We start from the raw sequence: 18,384 nt of genomic DNA on the forward strand, positions 1-18,384 counted from the left end.
CCTACTATATCCATCAGAAATTAACAGACCATAGTCATTCCTGGGCATCCCCAGAACGTTAAATAGCTTATCTGTTCTTCTTGGATTATTGTTCCCCCTTCCTTAATTGCTCTCTATTGCTAGTTCCCCTACATTCTACATTATAAACCATTTGTTTTACATTTTTCAAAGTTCACATTAGTGGTAGCATATAATATTTCTCTTTTTGTGCCTGGCTTATTTCGCTCAGCATTATGTCTTCAAGGTTCATCCATGTTGTCATATGTTTCACGAGATCGTTCCTTCTTACTGCCGCGTAGTATTCCATCGTGTGTATATTCCACATTTTATTTATCCACTCATCTGTTGAAGGACATTTGGGTTGTTTCCATCTCTTGGCAATTGTGAATAATGCTGCTATGAACATTGGCGTGCAGATATCTGTTCGTGTCACTGCTTTCCGATCTTCTGGTATATACCGAGAAGTGCAATCGCTGGATCGAATGGTAACTCTATATCTAGTTTTCTAAGGAACTGCCAGACTGAATTCCAGAGTGGCTGAACCATTATACAGTCCCACCAACAATGAATAAGAGTTCCAATTTCTCCACATCCCCTCCAGCATTTGCAGTTTCCTGTTTGTTTAATGGCAGCCATTCTAACCGGTGTTAGATGGTATCTCATTGTGGTCTTAATTTGCATCTCTCTAATAGCTAGTGAAGCTGAACATTTTTTCATGTGTTTCTTGGCCATTTGTATTTCCTCTTCAGAGAACTGTCTTTTCATATCTTTTGCCCATTTTAAAATTGGGCCGACTGTACTAATGTCATTGAGTTATAGGATTTCTTTATATATGCAAGATATCAGTCTTTTGTCAGATACATGGTTTCCAAAAATTTTTTCCCATTGAGTTGGCTGCCTCTTTACCTTTTTGAGAAATTCCTTTGAGGTGCAGAGACTTCTAAGCTTGAGGAGTTCCCATTTATCTATTTTCTCTTTTGTTGCTTATGCTTTGGGTGTAAAGTCTAGGAAGTGGCCGCCTAATACAAGGTCTTGAAGATGTTTTCCTACATTATCTTCTAGGAGTTTTATGGTACTTTCTTTTATATTGAGATCTTTGGTCCATTTTGAGTTAATTTTTGTGTAGGGGGTGAGGTAGGGGTCCTCTTTCATTCTTTTGGATACGGATATCCAACTCTCCCAACCCCATTTGTTGAAAAGACCATTATGACTCAGTTCAGTGACTTTGGGGGCCTTATCAAAGATCAGTCGGCCATAGATCTGAGAGTGTATCTCTGAATTCTCAATTCGATTCCATTGATCTATATGTCTATCTTTGTGCCAGTACCATGCTGTTTTGGCAACTGTGGCTTTATAATAAGCTTCAAAGTCAGGGAGTGTAAGTCCTCCCACTTCCTTTTTCTTTTTTAGAGTGTCTTTAGCAATTCGAGGCATCTTCCCTTTCCAAATAAATTTGATAACTAGCTTTTCCAAGTCTGCAAAGTAGGTTGTTGGAATTTTGATTGGGATTGCATTGAATCTGTAGATGAGTTTGGGTAGAATTGACATCTTAATGACATTTAGTCTTCCTATCCATGAACATGGAATATTTTTCCATCTTTTAAGGTCCCCTTCTATTTCTTTTAGTAGAGTTATGTAGTTTTCTTTGTATAGGTCTTTTACATCTTTGGTTAAGTTGATTCCTAGGTACTTGATTTTTTTAGTTGCTATTGAAAATGGTATCTTTTTCTTGAGTGTCTCTTCAGTTTGTTCATTTCTAGCATATAGAAACATTACTGACTTATGTGCATAAATCTTGTATCCTGCTACTTTGCTAAATTTGTTTATTAGCTCTAGTAGCTGTATCGTCGATTTCTCAGGGTTTTCTAGATATAAGATCATATCATCTGCAAACAATGACAGTTTTACTTCTTGTTTTCCAATTTGGATGCCTTTTATTTCTTTGTCTTGCCGGATTGCCCTGGCTAGCACTTCCAGCACAATGTTGAATAACAGTGGTGACAGCGGGCATCCTTGTCTTGTTCCTGATCTTAGAGGGAAGGCTTTCAGTCTCTCACCATTGAGTACTATGCTGGCTGTGGGTTTTTCATATATGCTCTTTATCATGTTGAGGAAGTTTCCTTCAATTCCTACCTTTGGAAGTGTTTTTATCAAAAAGGGATGTTGGATTTTGTCAAATGCTTTTTCAGCATCTATTGAGATGATCAATTGATTTTTCCCTTTCGAGTTTTTAATGTGTTGTAATACATTGATTGTTTTTCTTATGCTGAACCATCCTTGCATGCCTGGAATGAACCCCACTTGGTCATGGTGTATGATTTTTTTTAATGTGTCTTTGGATTCGATTTGCAAGTATTTTGTTGAGGATTTTGCATCTATATTCATTAGGGAGATTGGCCGGTAGTTTTCCTTTTTTGTAGCATCTTGCCTGGTTTTGGTATTAGATTGATGTTAGCTTCATAAAATGAGTTAGGTAGTGTTCCATTTTCTTCAATGTTTTGAAAGAGTTTGAGTAAGATTGGTGTCAGTTCTTTCTGGAAAGTTTGGTAGAATTCCCCTGTGAAGCCATCTGGCCCTGGGCATTTATTTGTGGGAAGATTTTTGATGACTGATTGGATCTCTTTGTTTGTGATGGGTTGGTTGAGGTCTTCTATTTCTTCTCTGGTCAGTCTAGGTTGTTCATATGTTTCCAGGAAATTGTCCATTTCCTCTACATTATCCAGTTTGTTGCCATACAGTTGTTCATAGTATCCTCTTATAATTTTTTTAATTTCTTCAGGATCTGCAGTTATGTCACCTTTTTCATTCATTATTTTGTTTATATGGGTCTTCTCTCTTTTTGATTTTGTCAGTCTAGTTAGGGGCTTGTCAATCTTGTTGATCTTCTCAAAGAACCAACTTTTGGTGATATTTATCCTCTCTATTGTTTTTTTTTGTTCTCTATGTCATTTATTTCTGCTTTAATCCTTGTTATTTCTTTTCTTGTACTTGGTTTAGGATTGGTTTGCTGTTCATTTTCTAGCTTCTTCAGTTGATCCATTAGTTCTTTGATTTTGGCTCTTTCTTCCTTTTTAATATATGCATTTAGTGCTATAAATTTCCCCCTTAGCACTGCTTTTGCTGCATCCCATAGGTTTTGGTATGTTGTGTTCTCATTTTCATTCGTCTCTATATATTTAGCAATTTCTCTTGCTATTTCTTCTTTAACCCACTGATTGTTTAGGAGTGTGTTGTTTAACCTCCAGGTATTTGTGAATTTTCTAAGTCTCTGATGGTTATTGACTTCTAATTGTATTCCATTGTGGTCAGAGAATGTGCTTTGAATAATTTCAATCTTTTTAAATTTATTGAGGCTTGTTTTATGTCCCAGCATATGATCTATTCTGGAGAAAGTTCCATGAGCACTAGAAAAGTATGTGTATCCTGGTGATTTGGGATGTAATGTCCTGTATATGTCTGTTAAATCTAATTCATTTATCAGATTGTTTAGGTTTTCAATTTCCTTATTGGTCCTCTGTCTGGTTGATCTATCTAAAGGAGAGAGTGATGTGTTGAAGTCTCCCACAATTATTGTGGAAACATCAATTGCTTCCTTTAGTTTTGCCAGTGTTTCTCTCATGTATTTTGTGACACCCTGATTGGTACATAGACATTTACGATTGTTATTTCTTCTTGCTGAATTGCCCCTTTTATTAGTATGTAGTGGCCTTCTTTGTCTCTCAAAACATCCCTGCATTTGAAGTCTATTTTATCTGAGATTAATATTGCTACACCTGCTTTCTTTTGGCTGTAGCTTGCATGAAATATTTTTTTCCATCCTTTCACTTTCAGTTTCTTTGTGTCCCTGTGTCTAAGATGAGTCTCTTGTATGCAACATATTGATGATTCATTTTTTTTGATCCATTCTGCGAATGTATATCTTTTAATTGGGGAGTTTAATCCATTTACATTCAACGTTATAACCGTGAAGGCATTTCTTGAATCAGCCATCTTATCCTTTGGTTTATGTTTGTCATATTTTTCCCCTCTCTCTATTAATATCCTTTATTGTACCCATACCGAATCTCTTTAGTACTGAACCTTTCTCCAAGACTCTCTGTCCTTTCTTTGTTTCTCTGTCTGTAGGGCTCCCTTTAGTATCTCCAGTAGGGCAGGTCTCTTGTTAGCATATTCTCTCAGCATTTGTTTGTCTGTGAAAAATTTAAGCTCTCCCTCAAATTTGAAGGAGAGCTTTGCTGGATAAAGTATTCTTGGCTGGAAATTTTCCTCACTCAGAATTTTAAATATATCGTGCCACTGCCTTCTTGCCTCCATGGTGGCACCTGAGTAGTCACTACTTAGTCTTATGCTGTTTCCTTTGTATGTGGTGAATTGCTTTTCTCTTGCTGCTTTCAGAACTTGCTCCTTCTCTTCAGTGTTTGACAGTGTGATCAGTATATGTCTCGGAGTGGGTTTATTTGGATTTATTCTATTTGGGGTTCACTGAGCATTTATGATTTGTGTATTTATGTTGTTTAGAAGATTTGTGAAGTTTTCCCCAACAATTTCTTTGAATACTCTTCCTAGACCTTTACCCTTTTCTTCCCCTTCTGGGACACCAATGAGTCTTATATTTGGACGTTTCATATTATCTATCATATCCCTGAGGTCCATTTCGAGTTTTTCAATTTTTTTCCCCATTCTTTCTTTTATGCTCTCATTTTCCATTCTGTCATCTTCCAGGTCACTGATTCGTTGTTCAACTTCCTCTAGTCTTGTACTATGAGTATCCAGAATCTTTTTAATTTGGTCAACAGTTTCTTTAATTTCCATAAGATCACCCATTTTTTTATTTAGTCTTGCAATGTCTTCTTTATGCTCTTCTAGGGTCTTCTTGATTTCCTTTGTCTCCCGTACTATGATCTCATTGTTCATCTTTAGTTCTTTGAGTAGCTGCTCTAGGTGCTGTGTCTCTTCTGATCTTTTGATTTGGGTGCTTGGGCTTGGGTTATCCATATCGTCTGGTTTTTTCATATGCTTTATAATTTTCTGTTGTTTTTGGCCTCGTGGCATTTGCTGAACTTGATAGGGTTCTTTTAGGATTTGTAGACCAATTGAAGTCCTTATCTCTAATTTATCAGATCTACAGCTTCGTGGAGTACACTTTCTCTAACTAACCAGCAGGTGGCGTCCACGAGCCACCTGTTCTCCACAAGCCAGTTCTCCCCTGCTTAGCCTTTTTGGTGAGTGGGGGAGTGAGTCTTGTGGGGTCCAATTGGTGTACCAAGCTTGCGTGTGTAGTTGGTGTTGCCTGCCCTGTATATGGGGCGAGTTTCTGGGCAGTCAGGGAGGGGGGGGGTGGCTCTAACAATCAAATCTCCCTGGTGATCCTAGAGTTTTAAGGCTGCTGCAATAGTCTAATCCTTCAGTTCAGTCCTGCCACAGTTTTGTCCTCTGCCACTGACCCACAAGTCCTTGGTATTGGCGTATGGCTCCTGAGGACTTGCAAGTGGGCCCCTCTTCCAGGCCGTGCACCCCCTGGTCCTCTGTTGAGGGATGACTGTGCTATGTCACAGGTGAGTGCCGTCCCCCCAGGGCAGTTCTGGGCTGCTGGGCTGTGTAGGGAGGCTCCCAGTCTGCTGAAATGATGGCTGAATGGGGCTTTGTTAATTCACACTGCTCTACCTTCCCAACTTTGGGACAATCAGGTGAGGTTGCAGGGAAGGCTAATGTCCACACCCAGTTTTGTGGTGTGTGCCTGTTATTTGAAGCACTTCCGTCACACTGGGTTGTCTGGGGCAGTTCTGGGCTATGGGGCTGGCGATGGGCAGGAGTGTTTCCTGTCCACCAGGATGATGGCTGTGAGCGGACACCGCCCTTTTCTTGGGAAGTTGTGGTGTTTAGTGAATTTTCTCAGCCACTGGATTATTGCCTTTTGTCTCAGAGCTCTCCTAGTTCTGCTCTTGACTTGACCTGCCCAAATTGCAGGTCTTTGAAGCTTTCTGTATTGGGCTTCTTAGAGTAATTGGTTTAGGAAAAGAAAAAAGGATTTAAAAAAAAAAAAAAAAAAAAGGGCCCTCCTCCGAGATCTAATGGGCTATTGAAATGCTAAGAGACAAAGCAACCAGGGCCATTAAGGAAAGGTCCACAGGGCAGAGAGATCAACTTTTCTTCGGGATTTGCATATGTGCCTCAGGGCCTGAGCTCTGCCCTTCCCCTTTCTATGTTCACCAGAACTCCAAAAGTCCTCCGAGTTTATTTTGGAGTTTTTCGTGTTGTTTTTTTTCTATGCCTGTCTCCTCTCTGCTGGGCTGGCTGCTCTCAGATTCTCTGGTGTCTGGTCTCAGTCTATCTATGGTTGGAGTCTGGATCAGTAGAATGAGTTTCCGATAAGGGCTGCCACTGCAGTTCTCCCTTGTCCTTCCCGGAGCTGACAGCCCCTCCTCCCACGGGACTGAGCCAGGCAGGGAGGGGCGCGGGTCCCCTGGCTGCAGAAACCCACAGATTTCACTCATCTCAGCAGTTCCACGTTTTCATGAGTGTTATATGAAGTATGCCCAAAGTCAGATTGCTCTGTGGTGTCCAGTCCACGCAGTTCCTGGCTTTCTACCTCCTTTCCTGGAGGAGTAACTAAAACATACAGCTCACCAGTCTGCCATCTTGCCCCGCCCACCGTCAGAAGAGAGGATTTTAGAAGACAGTGAGTTCCTTTCTGGAACCTTTTGAGCTTGAAAGGTCAGTTGGATATCCTAATGGAAAGATCCAATGGAGGCAGTATATCAAAGTGGTTAGCAGCATAGGCTCTGAAGTCAGGTGTCCTGGTTTCAAATCCAGGTTCAACCACTTAGGCAAATCAACTTCTCTCTCCAAGCCTCAGTTTCCATAACGTAAAAGGGGGTGGGGGATATTAATAAGAGTAATTATTTCCACAGAGATTTTGTGAGAATGAAATTAGATAACACCTGTCAAGTGCTGAGCAAAGGATTTGGTACAGAATAATTGCTCAGTAAACGCCTACAGCTATTATTACTACTCTTCTTTCTCATTCTATGACATACTTCTATTACATACATCATTTGAGATTTTCAGTGATTCCACCTTGGTTCCTGAATCACTTATTTCTATAAATAATATTAGGTTGTGGATGCAAGCTTTTTAAAATTTTCAAGATGCTTAATATTATACCTTATTTAAAACTGCTGAACAATTTCACTCATGTCAGCATATTTTCAAAATTAAAAACATACCTTTTATTATCTGAAAGTCTGATACAGCGGATTCAGGCAAATCCTTATGGAATTCTTCTAAAGATATACACTCAACAGTTACCTAGACTATACCATACACAAAAAAGCAATTATGCCAGGTATTTAGGGAAGATAACAGTAAACAAGGCAGAAACAGTCCTAACCAAGTTTACAGTCTATAAATGTTCTGCCAAAAAATATTAAAAATGCATTGTAATAAATGCTAAAATAGGATACATAAGGATGCTATAGAACACAGCGAAAAGGAACTCTCCCAGAATTTGAGAGTTAAGAAGAGCATCCCAAAGGATGGGGTGTCTGAAAGATAAGTAGGAGTAGCAGGGTAAAGTGTGAAGGTAGAAGTTGGATATAGAAGAAACAGTGTCCTAAGCAGAGCAAACATCCAGAATTGATAGAAAACACAGATGGTGCAAGAAACTGAAAAAAGTTCAGAACAAATAAAGTATGAGTGCAAGGTATGGGCTCAGAGGCATGAAGCTGATGACATAAGTAGAAGAGAGACTGCGGAGAACCTTTTGTATCACATACTTTATGATCCAATTAAATGAGACAATGCTTAAGACTAACTTATCACAGTTCCTGGTACAAAATAAGTACCCACTAATTGTTAAACATTATTCATTTATTATCTAATATACCCCCCCTTTTTAGCCACAATTTGGAATTCGACATTACATCCACCAAAAAATATTTTCCACCTAGTCTTCCTTAGTCGTTTGCATGAAAAATAGCAGATTATAGTATTTAATAAATGCCTTAGAGACTCTGTTCCTTAATCTGAAAAGTGGCAACAATAACACCAACACTGCAGGCTTGTTGTAAGGACTAAAGAGAATGTGAAGAGTTCCTAGAAAACAAATTAAGAACAAGCCAAAAAAAGGTTTCTCTTAAGGTATTAAGGTAAGTCATCAGACAAGCCAGAGAAATAGAAAATGAGGAAGCTTTAGCTTCACTTTGGGATTATGTGATAGGCATGCCTTAGAAATAAAGACACTTTAGTACTGAACTCCCTTTGATAATAGGTTAAGATGCATGTGCCAAAAAATGGTAAAGTTCAAACAAATGAATCAACAATAGTCTGATGAAGTGTCTACTGTTTTCAACTATGTAAAACTTTTAAAAAAAAGATCTTCCATAATTCATTTTTCTCACAAATACCTTAAATTGAAATTATATATATATATCCAATAAAAATTTTGAAAAACAAATCTCAAATTCCATTAGCCTAAAACAACTAATCTCATGTTACATATTTCTTCCCAAGCACTTTAAACATAATAAATTGAAGTCTTTTCTACTCCAGATTACACTGCTGAGATTTATAACCCAGACCAAATGAGTACCAGATTAGTAACGTTTCAAGAGTATTTACTGAGTACATTTCAACAAGATAATTTATCATAATTTATAATCCATCTTTGAGCAATACATCTGAGATTTAAAGAGAGGTACATGTATAATAAATACCATGTAATTTCTGTCTGATTCTAATCTGTTTCACTGACAACCTAAAACACTTATGTCTAGCTATTCCTTTTCCTTCCTAATGTTCTCATTCAACTGCAGCTAAATTCTAAGAAAATTCTACTGTTATTAACCCTAAATGGCAATAAAATATTGCCATATATTTGACAAAGGAAGTATCAAGCTACATCACCTTCTTAAAGAGTGAAGAAAATTTTACCTGAAATAAAGGATGATCTCAACAAACCTAACAAATATTTCTGACACTATTATCCTCAGAAAACCATAAATGAACTGAAGTTTAAGATAAATTTCCTAGGAAAAAAGCTCAATTCAATATAATAAAAAGGTTATTCTGGAATTTTCAAATAAAAAATCCTTCAACATTACTAACACAACTTATAAATCCAAAGAACATAAGCATATCCTCAGAATTTCTTACCATAGAAGGTTTTGGGAAGAGTTACTACTCCAGGAAGAAGAAAAAAAATATCTTAAAGATTTTACTCAGTGTCATAAGTACTGCTAAATATCTGCTTAAAGGTCACACAAATGCCCTCAATAAGCCCTCATTATGGCTCAAAATCAATTAATCTAAACTTGCTGATGCTATACCTCCAATGATGATAGCATGAGTATCCCCTACATTAAGGTGATTTAACTGCAAATTCTCAAGGACATGTGTAACTGTCCTAGTCCTCACTATTTATTATGTAAAAATGCAAAGTAATGAAAGAAATATACTGGAAACCACATAAATAAATAAGCATCCAAAAAACCCAGAACTATTAAAAGAATAAACCTTATGTTCACAGTCTTGAAATAGAATACAATAAAGCAAAAATCTATTAAAGAGTTCAAAATAATATTAACTTTCTATCAGTATGCAATTTAAAAAATTCACTACCTCTCTGTCCATCAACCTTCAAGAAAAATGGTAAATCCAGATGACAGCTGAGGAAATTAATTTCACATCATCTTCATTATCAATTGATCAATTATATTTCTTATGTATAAATTTCTGAATACATCATTTGGCTTAAGGCCAAATTCATCTCCAATAACATTTTTTTTTTTAATCTCCAGTAAAAACCTACCTTTGAGGTTCTTTGCAGTTGATCACCAACATACGTTTTACGAAACTGATCCAAGAACCACAGAATTGCAAGCTCTATTTTCTCATTAGAACACTGAGGCAATCTGGTATCCATTAAAGATATAAGCTGAAAAACTCTTTACGAAGGAAAAAAATAGCTTCAGTACAATTTCTTAGAGAAACAGCATTAAAACATTTATCATCAATGTAATATATAACTGCTGCAAAAAGGGAGAAAATACAACAGCATATAAAAGATTATTTTTTAATCATCTGAAATCCTACCACTAAGAGGTAACCACAATTTGACTAATTCCTTCTAGTGGTTTTTTCCTAAGACATACATGTATATACAAACATATATACACATATGCACATATTATTTTATGAAAAATTCATATATAAAAATACATGATATATAAATACTACTACCTACATAGAAGTAAATATTTATACATAAATATATTTACTTATTCTATTCATATATAAATTTTAGTAAAAAAAAGAATATATTGAGAATGTGTGTTCTGCATGTTTTTCATTTAACTATATTTTTAAAAAATTAAACATTTTGGAATCACATGATTCAAAATCCAAAAAAATATCAAGAGATACATCCATAAAGTTACCTCATTTTCTTAAAGAGTAATGAAAATTTTACCAGTAATAAGTTACAAGATGCTCTAAACAAAATCAAATATTTTTAACATTAGTATATAACTATTATCAGAAAACCATAAATAATGGAAACTTAAGTTAAAATTTCCAGAGAAAAAAGCATAACTCAATATAATGAAGTTTAGAATTTCAAAAAATAAAATTTTCAACATCTATTTTCAATAAAAATTTCTAGTGAATGGTTGCAAAACTGCCTTGTCCTAAAAAAATCAGTATAATAATTTTTTGAAGATAGAAATGGAGGGTCTTGAAGCAGCACCCTTTTCTAATTTGCACAAAGGCAAATGTACCCAGCCTGATTTATCCAGTTCCTTCCATGTATGCACACATGAAAATATACTCACTCATAAAAACAACCACTGTTAATAGTTTGTGTCCTTCCAGAAATTCTTTAATGTATGTACAGGCAAATACCACTATACATTCTCCTCCCAACCCTTTTAAACACATGGAGTGTACTATACACATGGTTCTAAATCTAGCATTTCATTTAACAATGTATCTTGGAGATTCTTCCATGTCAGGCACAAAAACCTAGCTGTTTCCACTTAGCTATGTATCTTAGAGACCTTTTCATGTCAGGTATAAAGAGCTTCCTTGCTCTCTCTTGAAGCTGTTTAACATTCCATTATATGAATGTATCATAATTTTTTCAAACATTCTTCTTTGCTGTTGTTGCTGCTTTTCTTATTCAGAAAATGTTATCAATTTTTCCTGTTATAGATGTTGCACAATAGCAAGATCCTACCTGAATCTGAAGTATTTTTAGGTTTCATTTGTTTTTTACATTTACTTCTATGTTCGAATTTATCTCATTATATACTGTGAGAGACATGAATCCAGCAAAGGTGTTTCAGCACCATTTCTTTCTTGCATGGTCCATCTTTTGCTCACCATTTTGAAGTACCTGTTATCACATATACTAGATTCAAGTACATATTTGGATTACTTACTGGACTTTTATTCCACTGATCTATCTCAGTTAATATCTCTTGGCCAATTACTTTTTTGTATCACTAAATAATTTTCAAAGCACTATTTTTAATGGTGGATTAATCTTAAGGCTATGTTAGAATTTTATCATTGTCTCATCTTGAATATAAATACATATTTCCAAGTGAAACATACCTACTGCCCCTCCCCAACCCCTAAAGATTTCTAGACATGAAATGTCTGGGTCACAGGCACATGAACTTCTTTAAAAAAAAACCTTGGCACTTAAGTGTTAAGAAACAGTACTCTGAAAACAATTTTTAAATTATTTCCTATATTTATATATTAAGCTGCTTATCTAGAAGAACCCTCCACTTATTAAATACCCTCAACACCTCTAAAATTTATGAAGGAGAACTTCCCAAAGATGAAATTTAAGAATTAAATTACTGTCACCAGGGTTTGTTTTTCCCTCCTCCTAAAAAGATGTGTTTATTCTCTAATTTTGAGAAAAGAAACAAAAGCTTAAAGTCTGTATATTGATGAATTAGCAGACTGCTGAAGTGATTTTAAGTTAAATAAATAGATACGTACATCAAACTATCTCTGGATCCAGCTGATTGATCAAGTGACTTAAATAAGGTATATCTTGCTTTTAAATTATTTATTGAGTAGGATCTCCCTTCCATTCAAGTTCTTTGTTGACTCTATTTACCTGCTCTTGTTTCCTTTCTTTTGTGTACTTTTATTTCCTTTTTATAGCATACATTTTTTTTGGCCAGGGAATAAGTGAAACAAAAAGATGGCTTGTTCAGGCACCTTTCTCACTTATACTAAGTTGGTGATTTTTATTTGCATAAGAAGCAATGATATCCCCACCAAGGGAGTAGGAAAGAGTTCCAAGCAGGATGTGACCCATTTGTCAAAGAAGTTTTATGGTTGTATTAGTTAACAGATAAAATTAGGTTCAGGTGCAAGTACCTGAAATACAAAATAACACTGGCTTTAACAGCTAAAATTTATTTCTTTCTCAAGCAAAAATCTAAAGCAGTACTCCAGAGATAGTTGGTGCTCCATGGTTTGTCAGGGACCCACGTTCCTTGTATCTTCTTATTACATTCTACTCCATTCCCACAAGCATCTCATGGTCTAAGATGTCTTCTTCAAGCTCTACCCCTTATGTCCACAGTCAGCCAGCAAGTGGATGCTGCTTCTTTTTAAAAACACATCCCAGAATCTGCATATGCTACTTTCACTTACATCCAATTACCTAGAACATAATCACTTAATTGTACCCAGGTGCAAGAGAATCTAATAAATCTAGTCTTTATGTGCCCAACAAAACTATGTGCCCAACAAAACAAGCAAGTATTCTATTACTAGAGAAGAAGACACTGGGGGACAACTAGTGCCCTTCACAGATTTGTAGCCAGCTCTACAAAGTGCATGAGACCAAGGCTTGTATTAAATATATAATCTTCACTACCAGCTTCAGTTTATTGTCCTACATTTAGTTTCCCTTTATCTTAAATAGTTTTCGGTAAAAAGCATGGAATGAAGAAATAGATAAATATATCACTAAATATTTTGATCCAAGTTTAATCATACCACTTCAAATACAAAGAAACAAAATCTGTACTCTCAATTGTTCTGGATTATCCTGGATATCCAATTAAATTGAAGTAGTATTCCTTCAGTCACCAAATATATGAGAGCCTATTACATGCCAGGAATGTATTAGGTGCTCAGAATATATCCAGTAAGCAAGACATATACACTCCCAGCCCCCAATAAAGCATTAGCCCATAAGCTTCACCTCAGACTTCGTTTTCTATGGAATGAAAGCTAAAACACAAAATAAATCTTATTTCAAGTTAAATCTGATTGCTGTTTTAAAAAAAATGAAAATTTTCTACTTATGAAACATACACTCTTTTTGTTATTTCCTATGATATATTTTCTCAGGAAAATAGTGTCAGTGTGTCATTTCCCTACCTGATGATGAAAATTTACAAAAATCAAACTAACCATAAACAAAGTATACTTAATTTCCACTTTATTAAAAATGCAATGGCAAACTGATAAGATACTACACTCAAATTATACACTTGGTTTAAAATTAATCAAACCATTTTAAGAAGGCCCCCAGACACCTATTATTCATGTTTTCAATTGATTACCCTGATATTGGAAATAATAAATAATAAAAAACCTAAAAATATTCTTGTCCCATTTGCATTAAAATTTCATTAAGACACAGTTAAAAGGCTGAAAAGGGTAAGGAATGAAAGGAAAATTTCTATTCAAAATTGAAGTAAATTTATTAAACACTTAGGAAAACTAGCAGGAGCAATAAAGAAAATATAAAGGAAAAAAATGCATAGGTCTCAATTACATAAATATTAAAAGTCAGTAAAAAAGAAATTTCTAAAACAAATTAAAAACATGGAGAGTATATTTTCAAAATAAATACAAAAATATTAAGATATTTTATACATAAAGAGTTCTAATAAATCAGAAAAGATATCACAAATATCACAAAAGGGGGGGCAAGATGGCGGACTGGTGAGCTGTATGTTTTAGTTACTCCTCCAGGAAGGTGGGTAGAGGGCCAGGAACTGCGTGGACTGGACACCACAGAGCAATCTGACTTTGGGCATACTTCATACAACACTCATGAAAACGTGGAACTGCTGAGATGAGCGAAATCTGTGGGTTTCTGCAGCCAGGGGACCCGCGCCCCTCCCTGCCAGGCTCAGTCCCGTGGGAGGAGGGGCTGTCAGCTCCGGGAAGAAGGGAGAACTGCAGTGGCAGCCCTTATCGGAAACTCATTCTACTGATCCAGACTCCAACCATAGATAGGCTGAGACCAGACACCAGAGAATCTGAGAGCAGCCAGCCCAGCAAAGAGGAGACAGGCATAGAAAAAAAACAACACGAAAAACTCCAAAATAAAAACGGAGGATTTTTGGAGTTCTGGTGAACATAGAAAGGGGAAGGGCAGAGCTCAGGCCCTGAGGCGCATATGCAAATCCCGAAGAAAAAGCTGATCTCTCTGCCCTGTGGACCTTTCCTTAATGACCCTGGTTGCTTTGTCTCTTAGCATTTCAATAACCCATTAGATCTCTGAGGAAGGCCCATTTTTTTTTTTAATCCTTTTTTCTTTTTCTAAAACAATTACTCTAAGAAACTCAATACAGAAAGCTTCAAAGACTTGCAATTTGGGCAGGTCAAGTCAAGAGCAGAACTAAGAGAGCTCTGAGACAAAAGGCAATAATCCAGTGGCTGAGAAAATTCACTAAACACCACAACTTCCCAAGAAAAGGGGGGTGTCGGTTCACAGCCATCATCCTGGTGGACAGGAAACACTCCTGCCCATCGCCAGCCCCACAGCCCAGAGCTGCCCCAGACAACCCAGTGTGACGGAAGTGCTTCAAATAACAGGCACACACCACAAAACTGGGCGTGGAAATTAGCCTTCCCTGCAACCTCACCTGATTGTCCCAGAGTTGGGAAGGTGGACCAGTGTGAATTAACAAAGCCCATTCAGCCATCATTTCAGCAGACTGGGAGCCTCCCTACACAGCCCAGCAGCCCAGAACCACCCTGGGGGGTCAGCACTCACCGGTGACATAGCACAGTCATCCCTCAACAGAGGACCCGGGGTGCACAGCCTGGAAGAGGAGCCCACTTGCAAGTCTCAGGAGCCATACGCCAATACCAAGGACTTGTGGGTCAGTGGCAGAGACAAACTGTGGCAGGACTGAACTGAAGGATTAGACTATTGCAGCAGCTTTAAAACTCTACGATCACCAGGGAGATTTGATTGTTACAGCCACCCCCCCCCCTCCCTGACTGCCCAGAAACTCGCCCCATATACAGGGCAGGCAACACCAACTACACACGCAAGCTTGGTACACCAATTGGACCCCACAAGACTCACTCCCCCACTCACCAAAAAGGCTAAGCAGGGGAGAAATGGCTTGTGGAGAACAGGTGGCTCGTGGACGCCACCTGCTGGTTAGTTAGAGAAAGTGTACTCCACGAAGCTGTAGATCTGATAAATTAGAGATAAGGACTTCAATTGGTCTACAAATCCTAAAACAACCTTATCAAGTTCAGCAAATGCCACGAGGCCAAAAACAACAGAAAATTATAAAGCATATGAAAAAACCAGATGATATGGATAACCCAAGCCCAAGCACCCAAATCAAAAGATCAGAAGAGACACAGCACCTAGAGCAGCTACTCAAAGAACTAAAGATGAACAATGAGACCACAGTATGGGATACAAAGGAAATCAAGAAGACCCTAGAAGAGCATAAAGAAGACATTGCAAGATGAAATAAAAAAATGGATGATCTTATGGAAATTAAAGAAACTGTTGACCAAATTAAAAAGATTCTGGAAACTCATAGTACAAGACTAGAGGAAGTTGAACAACGAATCAGTGACCTGGCAGATGACAGAATGGAAAATGAAAGCATAAAAGAAAGAATGGGGAAAAAAATTGAAAAAATCGAAATGGACCTCAGGGATATGATAGATAATATGAAACGTCCAAATATAAGACTCATTGGTGTCCCAGAAGGGGAAGAAAAGGGTAAAGGTCTAGGAAGAGTATTCAAAGAAATTGTTGGGGAAAACTTCCCAAATCTTCTAAACAACATAAATACACAAATCATAAATGCTCAGCGAACTCCAAATACAATAAATCCAAATAAACTCACTCCGAGACATATACTGATCACACTGTCAAACACAGAAGAGAAGGAGCAAGTTCTGAAAGCAGCAAGAGAAAAGCAATTCACCACATACAAAGGAAACAGCATAAGACTAAGTAGTGACTACTCAGCAGCCACCATGGAGGAGAGAAGGCAGTGGCACGATATATTTAAAATACTGAGTGAGAAAAATTTCCAGCCAAGAATACTTTATCCAGGAAAGCTCTCCTTCAAATTTGAGGGAGAGCTTAAATTTTTCACAGACAAACAAATGCTGAGAGAATTTGCTAACAAGAGACCTGCCCTACTGGAGATACTAAACGGAGCCCTACAGACAGAGAAACAAAGAAAGGACAGAGAGACTTGGAGAAAGGATCAGTACTAAAGAGATTTGGTATGGGTACAATAAAGGATATTAATAGAGAGAGGGGAAAAATATGACAAACATAAACCAAAGGATAAGATGGCCGATTCAAGAAATGCCTTCACGGTTATAACGTTGAATGTAAATGGATTAAACTCCCCAACTAAAAGATATAGATTCGCAGAATGGATCAAAAAAAATGAACCATCAATATGTTGCATACAAGAGACTCATCTTAGACACAGGGACACAAAGAAACTGAAAGTGAAAGGATGGAGAAAATATTTCATGCAAGCTACAGCCAAAAGAAAGCAGGTGTAGCAATATTAATCTCAGATAAAATAGACTTCAAATGCAGGGATGTTTTGAGAGACAAAGAAGGCCACTACATACTAATAAAAGGGGCAATTCAGCAAGAAGAAATAACAATCGTAAATGTCTATGTACCCAATCAAGGTGTCACAAAATACATGAGAGAAACACTGGCAAAACTTAAGGAAGCAATTGATGTTTCCACAATAATTGTGGGAGACTTCAACACATCACTCTCTCCTATAGATAGATCAACCAGACAGAAGACCAATAAGGAAACTGAAAACCTAAACAATCTGATAAATGAATTAGATTTAACAGACATATACAGGACATTACATCCCAAATCACCAGGATACACATACTTTTCTAGTGCTCATGGAACTTTCTCCAGAATAGATCATATGCTGGGACACAAAACAAGCCTCAATAAATTTAAAAAGATTGAAATTATTCAAAGCACATTCTCTAGACCACAATGGAATACAATTAGAAGTCAATAACCATCAGAGACTTAGAAAATTCACAAATACCTGGAGGTTAAACAACATACTCCTAAACAATCAGTGGGTTAAAGAAGAAATAGCAAGAGAAATTGCTAAATATATAGAGACGAATGAAAATGAGAACACAACATACCAAAACCTATGGGATGCAGCAAAAGCAGTGCTAAGGGGGAAATTTATAGCACTAAACGCATATATTAAAAAGGAAGAAAGAGCCAAAATCAAAGAACTAATGGATCAACTGAAGAAGCTAGAAAATGAACAGCAAACCAATCCTAAACCAAGTACAAGAAAAGAAATAACAAGGATTAAAGCAGAAATAAATGACATAGAGAACAAAAAAACAATAGAGGATAAATATCACCAAAAGTTGGTTCTTTGAGAAGATCAACAAGATTGACAAGCCCCTAGATAGACTGACAAAATCAAAAAGAGAGAAGACCCATATAAACAAAATAATGAATGAAAAAGGTGACATAACTGCAGATCCTGAAGAAATTAAAAAAATTATAAGAGGATACTATGAACAACTGTATGGCAACAAACTGGATAATGTAGAAGAAATGGACAATTTCCTGGAAACATATGAACAACCTAGACTGACCAGAGAAGAAATAGAAGACCTCAACCAACCCATCACAAGCAAAGAGATCCAATCAGTCATCAAAAATCTTCCCACAAATAAATGCCCAGGGCCAGATGGCTTCACAGGGGAATTCTACCAAACTTTCCAGAAAGAACTGACACCAATCTTACTCAAACTCTTTCAATACACTGAAGAAAATGGAACACTACCTAACTCATTTTATGAAGCTAACATCAATCTAATACCAAAACCAGGCAAAGATGCTACAAAAAAGGAAAACTACCGGCCAATCTCCCTAATGAATATAGATGCAAAAATCCTCAACAAAATACTTGCAAATCGAATCCAAAGACACATTAAAAAAATCATACACCATGACCAAGTGGGGTTCATTCCAGGCATGCAAGGATGGTTCAACATAAGAAAAACAATCAATGTATTACAACACATTAAAAACTCGAAAGGGAAAAATCA

General features: G+C 36.8%; 1 protein-coding gene across 2 annotated transcripts in view; it reads right to left on the reverse strand.

Moving 5' to 3' along the window:
- RANBP17 (RAN binding protein 17) overlaps positions 1 to 18,384 on the reverse strand; it is a 458,652-nt gene that overhangs the window by 307,678 nt on the left and 132,590 nt on the right. For both annotated transcript variants that reach the window (XM_037799252.1, XM_037799251.1), the window contains one exon: positions 9,809 to 9,944. In XM_037799252.1, coding sequence (XP_037655180.1) covers positions 9,809 to 9,944 — 136 coding nt within the window. The remainder of the gene's footprint in view (positions 1 to 9,808; positions 9,945 to 18,384) is intronic.

This window comes from Choloepus didactylus, chromosome 11 (genome assembly GCF_015220235.1).
Source record: "Choloepus didactylus isolate mChoDid1 chromosome 11, mChoDid1.pri, whole genome shotgun sequence".
Taxonomy (NCBI): Eukaryota; Metazoa; Chordata; class Mammalia; order Pilosa; family Megalonychidae; genus Choloepus; species Choloepus didactylus.